The following is a 22,366-nucleotide window of genomic DNA, read 5'->3' on the forward strand; positions in this document are numbered from 1 at the left end:
ATTCAACTCTTGTGTTTCAGTGTGTGTAAAAGTAATACCTGGATTCTAGCTTGCTACTTCAGTGGTCTAATGAGCTGGCGACAAACACAGAGGACGAGCATGTTTAGATTTATGCTGTCTTTTCTCTTGATAGTGTTTGTCTTACTGTGTGCTGGGCCCTAGACAGTATAGATATAACAGTTCTACCGACCATGTACACAAGTTTGATTTAATTGGCCTGGTTTTACACTTAGTAGCGTGTGTGTGTGTGTGTGTGTGTGTGTGTGTGTGTGTGTGTGTGTGTGTGTGTGTGTGTGTGTGTGTGTGTGTGTGTGTGTGTGTGTGTGTGTGTGTGTGTGTGTGTGTGTGTGTGTGTGTGTGTGTGTGTGTGTGTGTGTGTGTGCGTGCGATGGTTGTATGTGTAATGCTGAGACTTTGCAAATGACCTGAGGACTATGGGGAAGCATATTTCTGCAACCACTTGCAAAACCTCCCTAATTGTTCCTCTACTGCCCATAAACCTCCTGCTTTGTGTGTGTGTGTGTGTGTGTGTGTGTGTGTGTTTTTGTGTGTGTGCATGTGCGTGTTAAAAAGAGATAGACGGTCCTTTGCTCTCTGCTAGCATTGTCAGCAGGTGAGCTGCCCTATTGGGAGAAAAGAGAGAAATCGCCAAAGCATGCAAATTGCTACTCCAAGGGGAGAATCAATTAGGTGCATAGCGGCTGAAGCAGAAATGCAAGCGGGGGCATGGAGGGGCCACGAGTCCATGCAGAGAGATGGTGCAGAGCCATGCTGATCACCTCCTCTGAGACAGTGCATTACTTCTCCTCCTCTGTCCTTTTCCTCCATCCATCCACTGATCCTTTTGGTTAAAGCTCTCGCTGCACACTGCCTTTGAAACCTCTACAGTGTCATACATCACATAATAGTCTTCATATGCATATTGTATCAGTCATGTACCATGACAGTTGCCGTGAATTTATGGTAATTTGTCAGTGAAGTTTGTGCTCATGGTGCTGGTTTTCACTGTGTTTTGTCTTTTCCCCATTCAGGAACATAATGTCCTCCATCTCAAGAGAGGCTTGATCCTGATTGGCAGAGCGTACTGGCCTGTGCCTCCTTCCCTCTCCTCACCACTCCCAGCCTGAGCACAGCCATGACCTTCCTCACCAGGATACGGACCTGCTTCTCTGTCTGCTGCTTCCTGTCTAGTCTGGTGCTTCCTGTCACATCACAGACAGTGGTGCAGGCCCCGCAGGCCCACAGTGCCGGCTCCCAGGTCATCACAGCGTCCCTTGAGGAGGATGAGTATGCATCATTTCAGGCTGAGAACCCTGAGTGGACATTCAACCATCTGGCGGTGGATTATCGCAACGGCAATGTTTATTTGGGAGCCGTCAATCGCATATACAAACTGTCTCCTGACCTAGAGGTCCAGGTGTCCCATGAGACTGGACCAGATGAAGACAACCGTAAGTGCTACCCACCACGCATTGTCCAGCCCTGCAGTGAGCCTCTGACACTCACCAACAATGTCAACAAAATGCTTCTGATGGACTATCGGGAGAACCGGCTGCTGGCCTGTGGCAGCCTCTACCAGGGCATCTGCAAACTCCTCCGCCTGGATGACCTCTTCAAACTGGGAGAGCCCTTCCATAAGAAGGAACACTACCTCTCTGGTGTCAATGAGAGTGGAGCTGTGTTTGGTGTCATTGTGTCATATGGCAATGCCTCTCCAGACATGCTGTTTGTTGCCACAGCAGTGGATGGCAAGCCAGAGTACTTCCCTACCATCTCTAGCCGAAAGTTGGCCAGAAACTCAGAGGAGGATGGCATGTTTGCCTACGTCTTCCATGATGAGTTTGTGGCCTCTATGATTAAGATCCCTTCAGACACCTTCACTGTCATCCCAGACTTTGACATATACTACATCTATGGCTTTGCCAGTGGGAACTTTGTCTACTTCCTGACTTTGCAGCCTGAAATGGGGGGTGGACCTACCACTGGGTCCTCCTCTACTGGTCGGGAACAGGTCTTCACCTCCAAGATAGTCCGCCTTTGCAAGGCAGACACTGCCTTCAACTCCTATGTGGAGGTGCCTATTGGATGCATAAGTGGCAATGTGGAGTACAGATTGCTGGAGGCGGCCTACCTGTCCAAAGCTGGTGCTATCCTGGCACGCTCACTAGATGTGTCACCGGATGATGACGTTCTGTTTGCTGTCTTCTCCAAAGGCCAAAAGAGACGTCCACGCCAAGCTTCACAGGACTCTGCTCTGTGTGTCTTCTCTCTGCGCAAGATCAACGAGAAGATCAAGGAGAGGCTTCAGTCCTGCTACAAGGGAGAGGGCACATTGGACCTGGCCTGGCTCAAAGTCAAAGATATCCCCTGCAGCAGTGCTGTGAGTACAACACACGCACGCACGCACACACACACACACACACATACATGAACGACATTATTGGGTTAATATATACTATATTCATCGTTTTTCACACATTTGCTTTCACAAGTTTGCACATTATCTACTAACATCTAATCTACCAGAAACGCTGGTGTTGAGCATTACTGTTTGTGTTTAAAGAAGAATGTATGCAACCCATTTGATTAACAAAATTTTATAAAAAAAAAAAAATCAACAATTTCTTATTGTTTAAATATTTCTAATGCGGGACACTAGGTGAGCGTTTCTGAAGTAAAATGAGTTGTGAAGGCTCTTCCACATGTTTAATATAATGAGCATGGGTTCGCTGAGGGAGGCCTTCATGAACACTGTTCTTGGGTGGGTTCATGCTCCATCCCATTACGATGATATATTAACGATCCACTGCCTCTTCTAAGCCGCTCACCCTTTTAAACAATGCAGTTGCATGCTAGGCCAAATTACCATAATTCCATTCTCTCTAACAGCATTACAAATTCACTGATTCAGTTCATTTGATTTCTCACTTTGTGAACATACAGAAACGAGATTAAATTGGGTTACGTGTTTAGACCGTCTTCACAAGCAGCCGAGGCTGTTTCATGCTTTTTTTAAATCTCATATTACGTTATTAGGAAAACCTGCTAACCTCAATAAATGCAATTTTTGCGTTCAGGAAAGTGTAGATAATGGATTAAAATATCAGACTCGCTCTGGTCTGTGGTGTAGTTTAAATTGTTGGTTGAAAAAATTTGTATTTGAATCCATAGTAGATTATTTTGTAACTAAATGTCTATACTGGTGTTAAAAAAAACAAATGTTTTTCCAGTAAATACAATCATTGCAATACCCAATAGTGTCATCCTTATTATCTTTTAACAGCTACAAATTTATACAGCCACAGATATTTGCAATAAGATTTGGATCACTTGGTCATGGTCATATTTCAGAATCATAAATTTGATCCTCTTACTGCTGCTCAGTCCATATTGTGCTGACCTTAAAGCCATGCACTATCTGGAGACATTATGAAGTTGACCCTCTCATGTGTTTGGTTGTAGAATCACAGTGTTTTATCTATTATACCGTCTCTGGCACGGCACGCGTTCCGGGGCGCCTTTGTCTGCCTCTTGAGGGCCTGATAAATCATGGCTAGGTTGGAGCTGTCAGCAAGGGAGAGAGGAAGTGTGAGGGAGCACACAGGGGTTAGCACTGAGGAATGATGCCATTTCAGCATTGCGCCACACTATCACCACCGCATAAATTAGACCCTGCTGAACAAGTGACGGTGGACTCTGCAGGAGATAGATGAGTTCTGACACACACACACTCACACACACATTCACACACACGTGCAACACCATACTTCTAAGAATGGCTACTGTAGAGGTGGTGACAGGGACTTTTAAGGGAGAGAGCTTTTGTTAAAGTACAATAGTTGCAATAGATACATTGTTATAGGAAAGGCCTGTTAGGTAATTTATTAAAATGTAGATCAGTTGATTCTTGAGTAGAGTTGATGCTACAGCTCTAAATAAGATATCATTAAGTACTCGACAAACAAACAAACACATAAACCAGAAGCATATTCCTTGATCCTTAATAAATTAGAAATGTAAATAGAAGTCATATACAGTATATTTCCCATGAGTGCTTTTCACAAAGACGACATGTTACATGTTTAGATATAGAGTTGTGGGCTAACTCGATGGTTGATCTTCTTTTATGAATCTGTGGTTGTTAGTCTGATTAATTCCTTTGCTGCTTTAAATGATGCATGGCTTGGAGCACCCTGTCTCCGATATCATCCAAAATGTAGTTTAAAGTCATCATTCACATCTTCATGCTTCCCTTGGGTGTAGAGAGGCTGCTTAGGCACAACTTGCAGCACACACACACACACGCACGCACACACACACACACACACACACACACACACACACACACACACACACACACACACACACACACACACACACACACACACACACACACATACACACAAACACATACACACACATGTTTATTTGCTTTCTTGAACATGCCAAACAACGCTGCTCAGAGAAGTCAACAAGATTTTTGTTGACCACAATTCTTTAAAATACATCTTAAATGACTTTGTCCAGTGCAAAGTAGAGTAAAGCATAAATGGCGCTGGCCCATGTAAGCAGCTAGTTTGAACTTTCTCCTTCCATTTCTTATAAAAAAAAATGTAATCATCAAAGTAAGTTTTGTGTTCATGTTGAAGGACACAAGTGTACAATACATTTACCGGACACATGCCATCAGACCTTTGTTGCTTTACACCACCTTTTAAGAGGCTTTCAGTCGGAGTGGGAGAGATTAAAAGAGGGGAGCAGTTGAGAAGAAAGTATGTATGGAGCACGAAATGATGGGTGAGTGAGCAGTAGAGAGGATAGATGGTTAAGAGAGGGAGTAAAAAGGGGATGCTTCCTCTCTTCCCCCAAACGGCCACGCTCGGCTGAGCCACATAATGCGTGCTCAACAGTATAAGTCTGCAAAGGGCCTGCATCCATAGATCATTGTGAAGTGGCATGTGACCTATAAAAAAAAAACGCTGCCTGCTCCCCTCCATGTTCACTGTGTCAGCAGAAAAAAAACAGAACAACAAAAACGGCGGGATCGCAATAAATTCACTCGCTCCTCTCGCATCTCTGATTCATTGCTCACTGTCTGTGCTGCTCTTCTCTCCTTCTCCCTGTCCTTCTCTTCACGTTCATATGAAAATAGATGCCACCATCACATCCTTTCATTCTCTGTTATTCTGCCCCTCCTTGAGCCTGTCTATCTTTCCCCGTTATTGCCTCTTTTAAATGCTTCCCATAAGCACACCATAAAGTACAGTCTCTGGCTCACCCCCCTCTAAACACGGATGAGAAAATGACAAGGTCGCCTTTAAGTCCCTGACAGGCCACGGCCGTCCCCTCATCCTTTTTGCTAATGATCATTAATTACATGTCATTAACTAACATGCCACGGGCTTTTCTTCCACATTTGTCATGTGCTATCGAATTCACATTCTGAATTCACTCCGACTAATTAGATTATTCTACTCAGCCGCCACTGTTTCTTTGCGTCTTTTTCTTGATCTCTCTTCGCCACTTGAAAGGAACTGTTTCCAATTGACATTCTCTGCCCTCCCAACATGCACATTGTACATGTTATTGACAGTTTTTCTTTCTTCTATTTTGCTCTTGTGTGAATGGTGAATGGTGCTGTCTCCTTTGCTGACCATCTCCATTCCTCGTCTTGCTGATTGCGGAGCTTAATCAGTGCTTTCTGCTGCTGCTGATGAGTCAGTCTAGGCCACATCCTCAGGAAGGGAACGGCTAGTAGATTCATTAAGAACATCCAGACTGCCTCCCCCCTTCCCCACTTCACCCCACTCCATCCATAGATCCGCTATCGTTCTTGCTGGCTGGCTCACTAATTAAATCTCCATACATGATAACACTTACTGAAGGTCAGAATCCATCACAATATCATTATTCTGTGATTAAACAAATGTCTCCCGCTTCTTCCACTATACTCTGATGGCTGCATAGCTAATGGCTGGCAGGTGCAAGTATCTGCAAACGTGGAGGAACAAACTATAACTTACTTGTCAAAGTGTGCCTCCTAAAATTGAAAGCTGCCAAGTGAAAACTCAAATAGGCACACCCTAAGAAGTTTGCATAGTTTACTCACTCTTATAACTACACATTTGCTGCAATGTCCAGCATTGTTTAGTATAAATATGCTATTACTCACTACTTCAGTCCACATTCAATGTTCTTTCACTACACTGATCTGCTAACATTGATGGTACATCTTCCCCAAGATGACATTCATGTCAGGCTCTGAACCAGCCCTGTGTGTGTGTCCAAATATATTCATTCATTCTTCAATTCTAATGATTGTGACTGGTTTTCAAAACAGTCCCCAGGGCACCGAACAAAGGCTAAGTTAAATCTACTCGCTGACAGCTCTTGTACTTCGTGTTGACACTTGAGCATTCAAACTGAATGTTGAGCACGATTCAGTCATAGTGCTGCGAATTTTTTTTTTCTCTCTTTTGGAATGCCCTGCGGAGGCTTAAACAGAACAGCAAAGAGCACTGAACCCAAGCCATTAGAAATGGATTTGCAATGACTCCTGCTCTTACCAAGACGATAAACTGCACACTTGGTTTTTAAGAGCAAGAATTCTATTTCTCACTTTAGCCTGTTTTCATAGAAATAATAAATCCTATCATAGAATGCGTTTGGTATCCACATACCATCCATCTCCCATAAAACTGTTATATTTTGTGTTTGATAAGCACATGCTTCATTTTACATCCTCATGTTTAGTTATCTTGCCAGCCAGTTATATTTATGCCTCACTAATTTACACATTAACTGCATTTTGCGCTCATGGTAATATATTTGTACACATTTTATAACAATATTATCATGTTTGTTTATAAGAGCATTTGACCATCAATGCTTGGATGCTGTGGCTTTACTACTTCTCGGTCATTCTGCATCTCACTCATTCTGTTTCTGCCTGGAGCAGGCATTTAAAAGCACTAGAACCCTCAGATGACTCAATTGGTTAAAGGGTTGGACAGTTTCCAAAACAGATTTTGTGAAGAGAGAAATACGAAAACATTTTATGGAGACAGCAGGACACAAGTGGGAAATGAAATGTGCAGCGCACATCTCAACGTGTGTGTGTGTGTGTGTGTGTGTGTGTGTGTGTGTGTGTGTGTGTGTGTGTGTGTGTGTGTGCGCACACGCGCGCGCGGGCGTGTGTGTTCTGTCATGTATTGCTAGTGTGATGGAGGGCACCATGGATGGTAGCTAGTGGTCCATCTGATACACACATCACACACACACACACACACACACACACACACACACACACACACACACACACAAAAGTAGACACTCTCTTACTCACAGGCACACAAACAAATGAAGGGTTGAGCTTCATTAAACTTGAAGACTCAAAGGTTTTAGCAAAATAAAAACAGTGCCAGATGTGATCCTTCCACTTTCCACTAGTTTAAGCAGATCACAGAGAAAGTCAGACAGAGGAGAGACATAAACACATGCTGCATAAATCAACACTAAGCCATGTCATTCTAATTTGTCTGCTGCCATATACTAGTACAATAAGAAAGATAGGTTGAGTTAAATTGAATACACATAGGGAATACAAATTCAGTATCCAGCAAATGATTCCCTTAAAAGATTAGAGCCTAGATCATTTCCAATCATAGTGAACTAGCTAAAGTAATAAATACCGTTTTATGCTTAAATTCAAGTGACTCAGAGTTGCTGCAGGAGTCATGCAGACAATGTGTTAGTATAGTTAAATTGAATGTTGACATTATATCTTACAATGAACACTGCAAACCCACTTAGTCATGACACACTACTCAAGTGCCGCCAATCATCCTGGCAGGTCCGTCATTTAGCACAGTAGGGTTAGAGAAAATACTAGATTTATAAGTGGCTAATTATACAGAGAGGGAGCACTTGGGGAGATTTTACCCTTCCAGTCTTTCTTCTACAAGTACTCCAATGTTATCACCAACAACTATACAGTAAAAACAAGCTAATCCTAAATGACGAATGTTTTGTGAAGACTTTTTACAATGGAAAACATAGGGCAGGATCACTATACTGAAATGGATTGGAGAAAAATGACATTAAAACTGGCTTATAATAACCACAATTAAAAGGAATAGCTCCAAGTGCAAAAGAAAAAATAAGACTCTTAATGTGTATCATTAACTTGGTGAACTAGCAGCCAATGGGAACGGGCCCTCACAACAGGACAAGCCCAGATTAGGCCATACATCAGAGAGCGTCGGAGAGCGTATCTCTTTCACTCCCCACTAATCGCATTGAGCAATTCTCTCTCTCTCTCTTTTTCCGCGTGCGCCCACTGCCCCCTCTCTTTCTTGCCACTCTGTATCTGCTGATCCCTCTGCACAGTCCAGAAGAGAGCTCTCTTTGTGCTGCTGCTGGCAGGCAAACACAAGCACAGAGATGGATATTGCTGAGAGTGACCTGATTCTGCCTCAGTGCCTGGCCTCTGCCCAAATACGGAGACTCTGCGCTCCTGTCGCTTCGTCTTTAGGGAGGGACCCCCTGTCTTTATCCTCTGTTTCTACTACGCTGCTGACATACCTACCAGACCTGAGCAAGAATTCATTTGTCGTTAGGTCATTTGGGTTGTTAGTCATTATGAACCTAGAAGTGATTGTTCACACATATTGAGCTGTGAACAAATAATGGTATTTCTACAAATAATCATTGTTCCTCGTAGTAATACCATCTTTGGGATGGGGGAGTTTTAATAGTGTCTTTTCAGCCTTCATGTTCTCTTAGAAATTTGAATAGGAGGAAAATAAAAGTCGTATTTCAGCTTAAATTGGATCAATTGAGAGCAATCTGTTTGCACAAGTGAACGCCCAAATAGTCTTAATGAAGGACAGCAGTCCTTTTGTGGCTTGTTTCTACCAATTATATATCTCCTAAGGGGTGGGCACCATTTGGGAATTAAAGTTCTTAATTCCTGGTCCTACCACCATTTAAAATTGGTGTCTATAGAGAAATTAATCAAATCCAATCTGTTCATACAACGATCTTGTGAGTGAGATCCTTGGAAGATAAAAGAGAAAGATATAAAAAATAAAATAAAAAACTTCCTCAAGGTCTACACATATTCAGTGTTTGCCAGTGCTTGGACAACTTGTGAAGCACTGGCCATCAACAGTTAATACAGAAATGATTGAAAGGAAAACCAAGGAGAAATGGTAATATTCTGAGTTTTAAAAAAAATGCATTAATGGGATGGGTTGAAAGAAAGAAAAGGGGCATAAAATGTGAAAGAGGCAGTGACAGCAGTGTCTTATTGGCAGACAATGTCAAGGGGCTACTTTGATATTCCTCTGTGTTCTTCTGACTAGAGACGCCTACGGCATCACAGCTACAAGTGCCATGTTTTGGTGGTGGCGTGATGAAAATGTGTCTGCTTCCTGCGAGGGCTGACAGACTGTGTATTTCATTAGATTTCAGAATGACATTGAGATTGTAGCTGTGATTGGCAACCAGGAGAAATAATACAACGTGTCAGTGACAGGAGATGGAAATACACACATGTATGGACACACTTATTCAAAAACATTCCCTTCTTACACATGCATTATGACGCAGACACACGTAAACTGTTGTGGTGTCGACAGAAACAGATGGATTCTGTAAATGGATTATACATTTTTTAATGATAAAACAACCAAAGAATATGTAAAATAATTGATAGAAAAAACATATTTAACTGGTGATTGGGGACAAGGTGAGTAAGTGGACGCCAATGGAGATCAGCTTTCTGGTTTGTACGCCAGAAAGGAAGAGATATTGTGCCTATTATGAGTCGTTGTCTCAGGAAGACGGGTAGAGTTACACTGCTAACCAGAGGGATATTTCACTGTGATTTTACAAACTGACCCCGGTTCTCATCAGAGCGCCATTTATCTAACGGTGAGCAACCGCAAGACTTGTAGGACAGAGAGAACATTCTTGACAGCGGCTCATTCTGAAAAGGTCGGGGGTGGGGGAGGGGAGAAAGGGTAGCGCAAATAGGAGGAAAAATGTCTCCACTTTAATGTTTCTTTCGTGCACCAATATTCATCTTTGACATCGGAGTCTTGCATTGTTTATCTACCATTGCCACCTTCCTTTGTCTATCTTTGGCCGTGCTCCTTTTCACCCTCATCACAACTCTCTAACCATATGACATGATCTTGACCCAAATTCATGTCATGGCTATCGATCATTCACACCACTTCATATTAACCCCCCACGCAATAGCCTGAAGCTTTTTGTGGCCTAGACTAGCAGCGTTCCATTTGTCTAATGAAAGCAGAGCCTCATATTTCCTCTTGTGGCTCAGTCTGGGGCTTCTTATGATGACGGCCTTTAGTGAAAGGTTGTGAAAAGACACTTTCGCTCACAAAATTGATCGATAGCCCAGGGGGTGCACTCTCAGTTGAAAAAATAGACACTCAGAAGACCCTCTGCCCCCCAGAGCATCCCATCTCTGACTGCTCAAACCACTAGATAACTGTTTCTTTAGGTTTTAACCAAAATGATAGTCCATATCTTATTGGTGCATGCTAAATTTAGTCTTATGTTAGTTTTTTGGTTGCATATAAGGATGTTTCTATGGAAGACACAGGTCATTTGTTATGATCTTAAAGTTAAACTTTTACCACCTTGTTTTGCTTTCCCTGACATGTTCATATTGAAGTGGTACATACACAATCATTCCTATCAGACCAATACTATTCATAAAGGACTTCAATTAGACATTGAAATCAGTCTGCATGGAATTGCTTTTCTTCGAGTAATTTCTGCAACATTTGTATTTCATAACTCATATTCACCATCTCATCTGACTTGTGTGACATTTTCTGTGCATATTGAATGAATGCAAATCCCCACAGCAGCAACCCAACACACTGCAGGGCTATTAATCAAGAGCAATGCTTGCTACAGTCCCAAACCCAGTGTTTCAACTCCATCCATATCCACGGAATAATGACCAATCCCTGGAACCATTATTCTCTTATCAAAACCCATAAGTCATTCTGCCCACAGTGACTGACTGGTATGAATATGCCCCTGGCAGGAAAAAACATACATGCAAACACAAAATGTGGTAAGGCTCAAAACATGAAACAAGCACATCTGGGTTTAATCACTACATCACAGCTGCATGTCCATACACAAAGCATAACAGATTGAAACTCCATCAACAGATTGAAGTAGTCTTCCAACACAATTTCTGTTTTTCATATACTGTATATTTAGATGCATTGCAGTGATTTGTTTCAGTGTGACAATGCAGCAATTTTTTCCCACTCAGTTCACTTTCAATCCTTTCACGTTGAATATATCTTGCCGCACTGGCATTTCTGCACTTTTTTTTTTTTTTGGCATTTCTGCGCTGTTGCATTGGGTGGACGGCGGGGAATTGTGCCTGACAGGGAAGTCTCTGGCGCTATTACACAGCTAGAGCCTGACTGCAGTCTTCTCCCATCTTCATATCTCTCCTACTTGTTAGCCTGTTTGCTGTTTCTTGCATGTGGACCAGCAGACGCACACAGGCATACAAATGCTCACACATTCTCTTACATACACACTGTTTCTCCCTTGTTGAACTTCCCTGTATCTATATCCATGCCTTTATAAAATGAATTTCAGACACAAAATATTGTTTTTAATTTTTATTATTACTCGACTCAATCTTTGCTATTTTAATCAGTTCATTTGTAGGTTTGCCCAATACTGGTACAACACTCTGCCTAAATTGAACCTTAGAACTTCCTCCATTGAGACACCCTTTGGCACACAGCAGAAAGAAGAATGGATTAAGTGTTGGTCACTCTGAGCCAGTGCACCTTATGTTATACCTGTAGTCAGAAATGTGTGTTACTGCTATTCATGAGGGAAACTGAATTCGATTTCTTATGTAATAATAATCTCTCCTTTTCTTTTGTACTGCAGCTCCTGACCATTGATGATGACTTCTGTGGCCTGGACATGAACGCGCCATTGGGTGTGTCTGAGATGGTGCATGGCAAGCCTCTCTTCACAGACGCCGTTGATAAAATGAGCTCAGTCATCGCCTACGTCTACAAGAACCACTCGCTGGTCTTCGTGGGCACAAAAAGCGGACGTGTCAAGAAGGTAAGGAGCAGGAGAATTGGATGGAGGACAGCACAGTTGGCTGAATTGGTGAAGGCAGAGATTTGGTTTCTCTCTTTCACAATGAGGAGTAAGGGCTGGGAATTGAGGACTGCTGGATTGGGGGAAGAATAGTAGTAGTAAGGCAGATTGACTTTCAGGCAAATCAGCTGAGTCTGCAGGAGGAAGAGGTGTGTGTGTGTGTGTGTGTGTGTGTGTGTGTGTGTGCATGAAAGAGGGAGAGTGAAAGGAGTGTGTACTCCACTATTGTGTGTGTGTGTGTGTGTGTGTTTGAGGAAGGGGGATCAGGAAAACCCCTGAGGGTTTATTATTTCTACAGCAAAGCCTATCTGGTATCACTCAACATCCTCCTCATCCACTGCACCATATTTTACACATACACTTGTATACACCCAGTATGGGGAGTATCCGCTGCACTTTTCCTTCACTTTGGACTTGTATAAAATCCAGAGCCCTAGGGGCAGATTGTTGCTCACATCAGCATGTTGGAAAACTTGCTAGACAGCACAGATCAGCATGTTGCAGAATCGATTAGATAAAGTTTCTGACATTTGTTTCTTGATGCAAATTTAGGCATCAGAAATAGAATAGAATAATTTATTAGGATATTCACTTAACTTTGTATCAAACCAAGACATCTAGATTATAATAAAATCCTTAGTGATTATAGGGAATGGGCGCTGATTGCTCTTGTCGAATTGTTTTTGACCAAAACCTTCTCTTCCTTGAAAAACATGTCACATTCTGTGTGACAGCAAAGCCCTTGGTTACACAAGATTTCTCCCCTCAGAGTAACACAGCACTGGATAAGCTGGGGTTTTGCCTGTTGTGGCTTCTACCTTAGACTTTCCTCGTGCCCCTGTGCCCTCTCCCATGTGGCAGCCCCTTTCTGGGCTAATGGGATGATACACTGCTGCTAGGTGGGATAGTAGGGTGCTGGCTCACACACACAGTTATATCTTGTAGTGTCATGGTTAAGATGAACTCTGGGGCGACTAGGCTATTGAGCCTCACGTGATTTGAGACTCGAGCAAGCAACCGGTGTTTTTCTTCCAATACACAGCTGACAGCAGTAGTGTACCATGTTTTGCATTGTTTGTTTTTCTTGTGTTTGTTGTTTTGTTCCACACAGGAGCATATTAGTTAAGGCAGCAGTTTTCCATGTTATAGGAGAATGACCTAAACATATGCAGATATTTCAAACGTAGGATGAATATAATCATTAAATACCTACTGCTCATCTGGGATATCGGCAAGTACGTTTAGGAAGGGGAAATTGTTTATTTCTTAATGTTATTTCCTCAGGGTGTTCAAAAAATGTCTTGGTTATCTTCATGCTTTTCCATGCATCGGACTCTATCCAGACATCCATCTCCAAACTACATATTGCTACTTGAGAGAAACGCAGAATCTTGGCTTAATTCATTCAAACTCAACATGAATGAAGATCAGATTGTGCACATATGGAATATTAAAAGCAAACATAAAAAATAATAACCACAGAATCCAAACATCTTAGACAAAGGGGGATCGATATCATGCGTTTACGTAGTCGTACACACACAGCCCCATTACAACCCAATCCTCCCCTCCCACTTACATACTTCCCCTCCCCTGTCGTTAACGCTATACCATTAGATGACATCACAGGCAATAAAAGACGACAACAAGACAATAAAAGGTCTGAGCTTCAGTCCACCTCCTTCATCAGTGACTTTATAACCCCTCAGCTAATGGATGTTGATTTATATTCACTCCTCCACCTTACTTGTTCCATTCCTCAGCTGCCCCCTCCTCCTGCTTTCTCTCACGTCTTCCCTCACTCACTCTATTTCACTCTTCCCTTTTTTTCTCCACTGTTATTTATGATCCTGTGACTAACACGTCAGCCAGAATAAATATCAGCATTATGGTAAAAGAGAGTGGATGGACTTAAATCCTGTGTTTACAGGCCCACATTTATGACATCATGAAGTCAAGCTGGGCATCCAGCTAAATTCAATTTGCTTGTGAAATAGTTTTTATGTTATGTGGGTGAGAGTAAACATTTTGCTAGTATAACTTGAGGCCTGTTGACCAGACTACCGACACATGTTTATACTTCTATACTGATCCAGGTAGATTATTAACATTATTCTTTCCAACCCCTAAATCTATCTGTAACAATCAGAATTTGGCGATTAGACTGCATTAGCCTTGAGTTTCTTCATGTAATGTAGGCCTGTGTAAGGGCCACACAAAATGTCCTCACTTTGCTATCAGGGTCTATAGGTTTTTAAGTCTTTTCTCAGAAGCACAAGACCACACACACACACATTCATAGCCCAGGCTACATGATGTCAACCTGATTATAGCCCCATCCGACAGATTTAGGACGTTGAGAGTCAGATCGGGAATGACAATAGGTGTTGAATCACCATCAGCATTGCGTGCAGCAATTAATCGTTTCCTCCCGTGTATAATGTCCTCCTGTGCCATAACGGATGACAGCCAATGCCATATCTGGGACAAATCTCACAATGTCATGACAGAAAGATTTCTACATGTTCTTCTAGGACATGTCAAACTTAACCATTAGGAACACAGAGTTTTATAGACTCTAAAATTACCAAATTTGACACGGTGACCAATGTTACAGGCAACATTAGTTTAATCTGAACCTGACATTTGGATGTTTCTGATGCTGAATGGCTGTGTTGTCTAAAGTCCCTATTGACACAGTCTAATAATCTGGATGTCAACATTGTCAAGTTGTCAGTTGAGTAGATTTCTGTACATACCAACTTTTACAGCCATGCTTGGCCTTTACTGCCGCAGACACGTTTTAAAACCCTCAGATCATATGATCTGTCCACCTCAATGCCTTCTTCTCACCCTTTTCATTTCCACGTCACTAAAGTCTAGCTCTTTTGAAATTGATAGAATGCCTCTTCCTTTCTGCCCTTCACCACTCATCTTATCGCTTCTCCTCTTATTCCTTCGCCTGCATTTGCCCGCACTTCTTTTTCTCCACCTCTGTTTGCCCTCTTCCTTTCATCACTCTCCCTCCCTCCGTCTATCTATCTGTCCATGGCTGAATGGAGTAGCCGCGAGAGCTCTTTGATGGCTACCTCCTGCCATTGGTAGTGAATGGACCATATGGCTTCTGTCAGCCTGTCTGTCGGTCAGTTTGTGTGAGCGCGTTGGTGTGTGGCTTTTAGGAGATGGAGATGTGATGGAGATAAAAGGCTGTGGCTGGGTAAGGTTTAAAGCTGTTTACTGCAGGTCAGTGCACAGCAGCAGGTCAAGGGGAAAGCCTTAACCCCCTGCAAGCTTTGCTTTAGTTCATGGTCATCTGGTCAGGCTACACATTAGCATGACAGGTACACGTCGGTGTGGATACTCACACTCTGCCCACCATTTGGTCTTATTGAGATAAGCACACATGTATGCATCAATGAACACACTCACACCTACACACACTGCTGGACAAAAGCTGGCCAGCTACCTCCATGGGGGCCGCGGATGTAGAGGTGGACTAGGGGAAGGGAGGGAGGTGTGGAGGGAAGACGTGGAGAGAAAAGAGAGGGAGGAGATGAGATTGAGGGCCACCTGCCGAGGTGCTAATGCATCTCCACTCTGTCCCTCCCAATGGGGGAGCTTTGGCGCTCAATACGATGAGCAACTAACCTTGAACTTGACATAGACAGAGGCACAAATGAGCAAGGCAAGTCATGCAAAGGCAGGGAAGTCGAAGAAGCTGAGGATCCATGTATGTGGGTGTGTGTCCTAGATATAACTTGTTTCTACGAAGCACCGCCAAAAGTAGTGTTTGAAAAAGCAGACGTGCATGCTTCTTGGAACGACGGGGGAAAAAAGAGAAAAGGGAAGAAAAACCATCTTTTCCTAAGAGCTTTTGTCAGCATTTGGCCAAATGCAAAGAGCGGGGTGTTGGGTTTGGACAATTCTTTCACTTCTTAACCACAGCCATTACTTTTCAATCGGTTCCAGTCAGACAGAGAGGGGAGAAGAAGCAAACAAACAAGACAGGGGAAAGAGATGGAGAGGAATTTAGGTGACAAGGAAGCGAGGATGAAGAGCGGTGAATGAATGGTTGGAGGAGTGGAGAAAAGACTTGCAGGAGTAACATAGAGACAGAGAGAGACAGAGAGAGAGAGAGATCTGTCATTTAACTTTGTCAGGGAAGATGGAAACAAGCCCAATGGTTTGTGTGTGTTGTTGGGAAGGGAAAGGTCAAACGTTCACTCTTGGCTTCCCTCCTCGTCACACACACACACACACGCGCACACACACACACACACACACACACACACACACACACACACACACACACACACACACACACACACACACACACACACACACACACACACACGCACACGCACACACACACGCAATGTATCTCTCCTTTAATTTTCCTTCTGTTTCCCCCCACTCTTCCTTTAACTCCCTTTGCAGTATGATTTAGCTGAGCAACGATTTAGACCTTGTAGTCCAATCAGTTAACCGTAGTTTAGATTGTCCTGCATTGTAGTTTCTTTGTCTTATTACAGTCATAATTTAATTTTTTTATTTCGGTGGCACTTCCTGTCTAATAAACAAACAGGGGCTGTTGCACAATAGAATAAGGATCGGTAGATGTGCGTGGGTGTGTGAGCTTTTGCTTGAGATATTCATTGCACTAGACCCGTCCCATATGTTTTGTGAGTTGATTGTGTCCTTGTCCTGCATGCTTGTGTGTGTGTGTGTGTGTGTGTGTGTGTGTGTGTGTGTGTGTGTTTGTCTGTCTGTGCATGTATATGATGGGTTGGTTAGCCCCAGATGCAGATTATTGAAATGGGCTTAGCTGAGCCGTGGTCAGTGGAGCAGAGGATTAACTGCTTAGAGCTAATGATGAAATATGCTTTAGGACGGGCAGGCATCGTGTGTGTGTGTGTGTGTGTGTGTGAGTGTGGACAGCGTTTTATGAGTTGAGCTCCCTCCTCTCCATTGTTATGCTATAACCACAATGCTCTTCAACAAAGGTGCACACACTGCTACTATCACCCTTGTTAGTGGCCTTTACAACCTCATCCACTTATTCATTCATTCTGGCCAGTGGTCTAAACTGCTGCTTTATTCCGCCAGTATCCCCAGAATGTCAATGTTCCCATACTGTTAAGTATTCCTCAGCAGCCTCCCTGGTTGCCTTGGCACTGTGTGTTAGTGTGCGTATGTGTTGCTCCCACAACAGCTAGCGCAGCAGCACACACTAAAGCAAGCTCAGTCGTGGGTTGCCATGGTAGCACAGGCTGTTCCACGCACAGGGTAGAATGTATAGAAGGCATCAATGTAGTGAAGACACACATGTACAGTACACACATAGATATCTGAGTGTCTGTATTTAATTCCCAGCGAGGCTCACAGCACTGCGCACACATCATGCTGATACTATGTAGGCTACTGAATGAACATTACGATGATCTGATCTGATGATAGAGGGCTGGTATTGGATGACAGGTGATGTCCACCTCGCAGCGCTAAGGCTGATTGAACACACAATATTAATGTGTTGGCGTTTTCGTCTCGCTGTATTAGCTGCTGTCTGTTAGCCAGCTTTGCTCCGCTATGTCTTGTTGAGATAGAAAGGCATGTCAAGGGGAGTTAGTCAATGGGTAACCCCCTTCCACCTCCTTCACCTTATGCTTCTTTTCATAGCTCTTTATTGGCACCATTTTTCCTGGCCAAATCTTCTTGTGGCAATTTCTTGGTGAACAATGTTTGCCTAACTCGCCTTCCAGGTCCCAATTTATCCTCTAGATTTAGGGTATTGGTAAAGGTGCAAGGTGGTGTTTGTGTGGTTGTGTGTCATACTTATTTGAGTCTTGAGTTGTGTATTTTATTCACTTCTGTGCAGAGAATCACTGGAGCTAATGAGAAGTTAGGGCCAATAATGCCCTAGGAAGAGGATCAGAATGCAGTGGTTCCCTTGTGTGCTCTCAATAGCCAGGCGGTCTGACTAGGCAGCAGGCAGGGTCCATGTGGTATTCAGCCATTGGAAAAATGACTTAATAAATGTGCATTGTATGGGGCTTGGCGGATGAATCTCAGGTAGAGTTGAAGTGATGCAGAGAGGGATATATTGCTGAGAAATTAAAAGTAGAGACATAGTGGATGAAGAGAAAAAGTAAGATCTAAACAATCTGCTATATTAAAGTGAAAAGGTGGAGATACATGGAAACAGAGAGTGAAGTAAAAGTAGAAAGCACAGGTCCACCAGGGAAGGACAGAACATTTATTCCAGAATATTATGGAATTTACCTGCACTGCTGCACACTCACACACACGTCCCACCTTTTCCATTTTGCTATTCAGTGAGCCACGGTGTTTAGTTGATGAAAGACATGAGGGGAGAAGAGGAAAGCAATCTCTCCTCTGATTTATACAGAGTATCACATGGTGCTCAGGTTAGCAAAGAGCAGCCACTGTGCCCCGGCCCTCCTGACTCAACAGATACACAAAGTGCCCCTGATGTGGTGGGTGACATTGCTTGTTTCATGTGTGTGTGTACCGGCTGAAATGCAAAAATAACCGTTCACCTCACGTGTGTCATTCAGGTGTGTATTTATAGATGCCATTGGTGTAGCTTGGCCTTATCCCTCCCTTCCAGGGCTCCTTTATAATTGATGAGCTGCCAGGGGCTGAGCAGGGCAATAGCGCATTCAAACACACACACACACACACACACACACACACACACACACACACACACACACACACACACACACACTCATGCTCAACCAACCTTGGTAACCAGCTGTTTCACTGCAGGTTGACACACATGTTTGACCACACTAAGTCAGAAACACTACATTTCTTGTATTGCTGCAGCTTTTTGCAAAGGTGAACCTCCAGCTATGAATCATGGTCAATGTAGTGTTACAGCCTAGATGCAGTTGCTGATTAGCTGCAATTAAGATTAGCTTTTTAAGAATATCGACTTGATGTTAAGCTGCTGGATATATATATATTTTTTTTCCAATCTTTTCTATGAAATTGAATTAGTAATCAGATATCTTGCAGAATTTTTTCTGAAATGGGAAGCAGGAAGAGAGCGGGTGAACAGCTACAGAAAGGAGAGAGCGGTAGAAAGAGACCAAATGGGCTTGGAGGGCAACATTGGCGGGCAAGAATGATGAGTGAAAGCCACAGAGATGGAGAGAATGTTGAGAAAGGGTAAGGGGAGACCGTCTGATGGGAGGAGAGAGGGTGAGAGTAGTGAAATAGAGTTTGATGTTCATTTCACTCTTGTGAGTCTGCTCCTATTGAGAAGAGTAGCAGTATGTGGCAGCCTATTGAGCTGTGAGTGATTTGAGTGGCTATTCCCGTGCAGTGTGTTCGTGGAGCTGAAAAAGGCTTGAGCTATAGCACAGAAGTTGGGTAGAGAAAATGACTAACTTCAGTCTGATATATCCGTTTGCTGACAGTTTGAACTGTGGTTGACTCTTTATGTGTTGCTGGCTCAGGGTTAAGACAAGGTTGGCCGCTGAGGAAAGATGAGTCAAGGTCTGGGGAGTGGGGACATAAACAAATCAAAGGGCTGTCATGGAATCTTGAATCTGTGCTTTGATAACAAGTATAATTTGCACCGGTTGTTTTTGTTACTTCCTCAGCAGAAAATCTGACAATTCTTTAGACCTTGGTCAGTTCAAGTGACTTTTGTGTATAGGTATTTTTTTTAAATACATTGTCCCCTGTGTCAAATACTGCAGCACTCTTTGCAATGTTGTTGTTTTGACAGTTTGTTAACAAGATGCATAGTGACAATAGCCTGGCATTCCCAGACCTGCCACTAGGCGTTGGCAAATTAAATTTGCTGCGCGTGTTGGTCTGGACACGCTCCGTTGAAGCTTTATCAAGAAAACCAGAAATCTGGCTATAGTTTCAATTGGTTCTATCTAATATGGGCGTGCCAGAGCCCTTTATATGGTACTCTGGGGAGGACGTAACCGGATGACGACAGTGACGTGCATGCAACGTCGAAGCCGTGATAGTAAACATCAAAGATGGCTGCGGATATGTTGTGTGAGTTTGAGACTGCTTTGGCCTCGACCCTTAACGATTTGGAAGACGGCACTCAAATCTTTCATTAGCAAGTAAGTGGAATGTTCTGTTTTGCCGACCGACAACGGCAAACGTTTAATTTAACAGTTTAACAGCTGTTTGCTAAACGAAAGGGGATTACGTCACCTTGTGCATCGCTCTGATTGGTTGTAGTGCTATCCAACTGCGTGCAGTGGCATTTGAAATGCACGAGTAGGAGCCGCCCCTTGAGTTGGAAATTACTATTGATCGTGGCCAGACCCTCTATCGTTCAAGATATCAGGGTCTGGATTTCCAGGCTATAGTGACAAGGCAGGCAACCTTCAACATCCAAAATCCTCCTATAAGGAGATACAATGCAAATCAAAGTTATTTTACTGATCTGTTTTGATGTCAGTCATTATTACTTGTCAATTTACTTGGCAGTAGTTTTGCCTGTGATTGGATCCCGTCAGGATGATGACTCACTATATCCTGCCAGCTGATTTAACATGATGGGCTAGGGCTGAACTAAACACACTCTGGAGCTGTTTGACCATGTAGGTTCCTGGTAATCTTTTCAGTTTAAAAGTGATCCTGCGGTGTGCTTTTGGAAAGCCTGAGTTAAGCCCAAAGTTAGCTGCCTAAACTCAACAATCTGGCCTTTAAAAACTGCTGCCACAAAAATGTGCTATGCTTTTCAAACACACATGCATGTATGTTTGCGTGTGCACAATCACACTGATCCAGACTGAAACACATGCCAACTGGGTCAAGACTGACAAGGAGTTAGTGTGAAAAACAAAGGAGCGACCATAGTAGAAGGTAAAACAATTTGGACAAAATCTACAATACACATACACAAGTATCTGAGTTTCTCTCTGGCTTGCCTGTCAAGCTCGCCCTTAAAGCATATATCTACTCTTGCAGTTAATTAGCATCACCATTAACATTCTTCAGCCATATCAAGTCTGTGTCGAGCCGGCAAATGGGAATGCAATTATCCCTCAAGCTTTCTCTCTCTCTGTTTCTCTCTCTTTTACTGATGGATCATTAAGTAGGTAACCACAGAGAAACACTCCAAACATCGCTGTCTCCCACACACACACACACACACACACACACACACACACACACACACACACACACACACACTTACACATTTTCACAGACTTCTACTCATGTCAAAGGTGGCTGAGCAGTAAAGAATCACCCTCTGTGGCTGCTGCTGAACGAAGACACTCGCCTTTTTTTTTCTCTTTGGAAGACGCACTTGAATCGCCATTAATTACTTATGTGTAGCAGACTGTGAAGGCATAGGCTCTCCAACACCTAACTATCAAATCCTAAAAGGGATTTATTGTAAAATAAATGGTAAAGAAAAATGTATAGTAGATTCATGCTAACACAATTCTCATTTGTTTTTGATGTGTTGGCATTTGCCTGTGTGCAAGTTCCAAATCATTGCATGGCGACTGTTAATTTGTGCTCCAGCATTAGAAAATCAATACGTCTAGCAACTAATCACACAGTGTGTTCCCCTGTAGCTCAGTGGATTGCTTGCTAACAGTAACCTTGCCAGGGCCAAAGTAATTTCGCAGTACCATTATTATTTAGTTTTCCTCTCATAAGCGGCTATAACTTTAGGTTCACGATGATTAAGTCAAGATTGATGTTGTTTCAGTCCAGGAAGCAAAGTACTGCTCTCCTTGTCAAATATTTCTTTCTTCTTCATTCCCTCTACACAGACTTTCACCACTTTGTATGTAATGGATTTCTTCTCCAAATCAGTGATGGATGACTGCTTGAAGCAGATCCATTTCTTCCTCATTTTCTATCAGTGGCAGTGCATGTAGCACCCATATTTCTACAGCAACTCTCATTCTGGGGGATTTTTTGGGGAGCAACTCATCCTTCTTTCTCTTGTTCTTTACCTCCCTTTCTCTTCTATATCTCCATACTTTCCTCTCCAACTTCACCTCCCCTCTCCTATCCAAGTCTGTGTGATTTATGGCTAGAGTGTGTGCAGCTCTAGAGGACACACCACTGCCTCCCCTCCCTCTCTCACCACCTCCTTCACTGCACGCCTGTAGCCAATCATTGCACACCGTAGGTCTCTGGAGGTGACAAGTGCCCCCAC

At 43.1% G+C, this 22,366-nt stretch overlaps 1 protein-coding gene across 2 annotated transcripts in view; it reads left to right on the forward strand.

Moving 5' to 3' along the window:
* plxna4 (plexin A4) overlaps nt 1–22,366 on the forward strand; it is a 211,609-nt gene that overhangs the window by 21,774 nt on the left and 167,469 nt on the right. For both annotated transcript variants that reach the window (XR_013845451.1, XM_080050959.1), the window contains exons 2-3: nt 1,032–2,380; nt 11,965–12,147. Coding sequence is in view for 1 of the 2 variants with exons in the window: in XM_080050959.1 (XP_079907085.1) it covers nt 1,136–2,380; nt 11,965–12,147 (1,428 nt within the window). In the remaining variant the exon portion in view is untranslated. The remainder of the gene's footprint in view (nt 1–1,031; nt 2,381–11,964; nt 12,148–22,366) is intronic.

This window comes from Ammodytes marinus (assembly GCF_949987685.1).
Source record: "Ammodytes marinus genome assembly, chromosome: 22".
Lineage (NCBI taxonomy): Eukaryota > Metazoa > Chordata > Actinopteri > Uranoscopiformes > Ammodytidae > Ammodytes > Ammodytes marinus.